The 1,585-nt window shown below is 35.5% G+C and overlaps 1 protein-coding gene across 1 annotated transcript; it reads right to left on the bottom strand.

The window, feature by feature from the left end:
• Positions 1-105: 105 nt before the first annotated feature.
• On the bottom strand, positions 106-1,543 carry LOC106751014 (fatty acid synthase-like; the record flags this gene model as incomplete). The annotated part of the gene is made up of 3 exons (XM_014631752.1): positions 106-247; positions 969-1,210; positions 1,455-1,543. Coding segments are annotated over 3 exons (473 nt in total), but the record flags the coding sequence as incomplete, so codon positions are not given.
• Between the last annotated feature and the right edge of the window lie 42 nt (positions 1,544-1,585).

Genomic DNA, 1,585 nt, shown 5'->3' on the forward strand with positions numbered 1-1,585 from the left:
CATATTTTTATCAGTATCTGAAAATAAGAACAGTAGTCCTCGAATTTCGAATGAGCGTACAAAGCGCCGAAGATAACGGTTTCTCTTCTGTGTGTGAGAACTTACCTTTCCTACATGCTTACCAGTTGCCATATACCTGAAGGCATCTTCTACTTCAGTTATTTTGAATACCTTTCTAGGTAGTGGCTTTATTATGGAGTTTCTCAAGCCTTGTACACATAATTCACTACAATTCTCTTCCTTTCTTCTTTGGCGTCAAGTAGTTTGTCAAACATAATTCCATGAAAACTAATATTTCTCGCAAACGCCATTTTGTTTAAAGTATTATTGGAAATTAAATCGTATTTCCCGATTTCCAAAAATCTACCGCCTCTCGCCAAACAGCGAAGGGATGCTTGAAGCTTTTTTTCAGCTAAAGAATTCAACACGATGTCAACACCCTGTCTTTGTGTCTGCTGAACGATCATTTGTTCGAAACTTGTGTTGTGAGAATTGCCAATATGATTATCGGGAATACAGGGGAATGTTTCTTTAATGAATTGTCATTTCTCGGGAGTTCCGACTGTCGTAAATATTTCGCATCCTTCATGAAGCGCTAGATTAATCGCGGCTTGTCCAACGTCACCGCTGTCCGAATGAATGAGAACTTTGTCTCCTTTTTTAATTTTTCCACGCATATATAGCACATAATAGCTTGTGGCATAAACGCATAAGGAATTGTGGCAGCGTCCTCGAATGTCCATTCATCAGGTATAACCCAGGATAAGATATCGTCGTGAATTTGTATATTTGATATTCCACTGAAAAATTAAATGGTATAAATCAAGTTAACGTTTTTTCTTCGATCTCGGAAGAAAAACTGAAAAATTGTATTAATTTCAGAATTGAAGGTCCATCAATATAATATCATCATAAGTATTTATATTTTCAGTATAATAATTTTGGTAATTTAAGTGATAGTATAAAACCTGTCTGGACATATTCCCATTATACGCTGTCCATTCTCATCAAAACCGACAAATTCGAAACCTAATAAGGAATCAACATTTCGTTTAATCGATGCAGAGGGATCCAGAGCAAGTTTCCCGGTAGCTATCATCACATCTCTGAAATTCAGTGCTGCATAAACTATACGTATAAGATTTTCAGGCTTGATTTTCGGAGATGCACGTCCTTCGACCCAACGAAATGTACTCAAATCACCTGGAATCTGAATAGAAATTAATTTTTACGGATTTTCAATAAATACGGAGCAATAATGAGTAAATTTGGTTTCAGATCGCTTAGAATATCATGGAAATTAATTTCAACTCATTCTTATTGATATGAAAATTTGCATGCCACATAATTCAATATAAAAAGAAGTATTTTCAAAAATTTACGATGCATACTTGACAAGGAATTAGATAAATATTTATACACATTTTTTGTTTCGAATGAAAATATTAACGTACCCTTTGAACGACGTAACCGCACTGTACAGGCCTCGGTTCTGGTAGTGATAATGCAAAGTGTCGATAAGAGCCCCAAATTCTCCCGGGACCTAAGACATTAATGGGTAAATCTAATCGCAATTGATTCATAT

Source organism: Dinoponera quadriceps, unplaced genomic scaffold (genome assembly GCF_001313825.1).
Source record: "Dinoponera quadriceps isolate SergipeBrazil2010 unplaced genomic scaffold, ASM131382v1 scaffold7868, whole genome shotgun sequence".
Taxonomy (NCBI): Eukaryota; Metazoa; Arthropoda; class Insecta; order Hymenoptera; family Formicidae; genus Dinoponera; species Dinoponera quadriceps.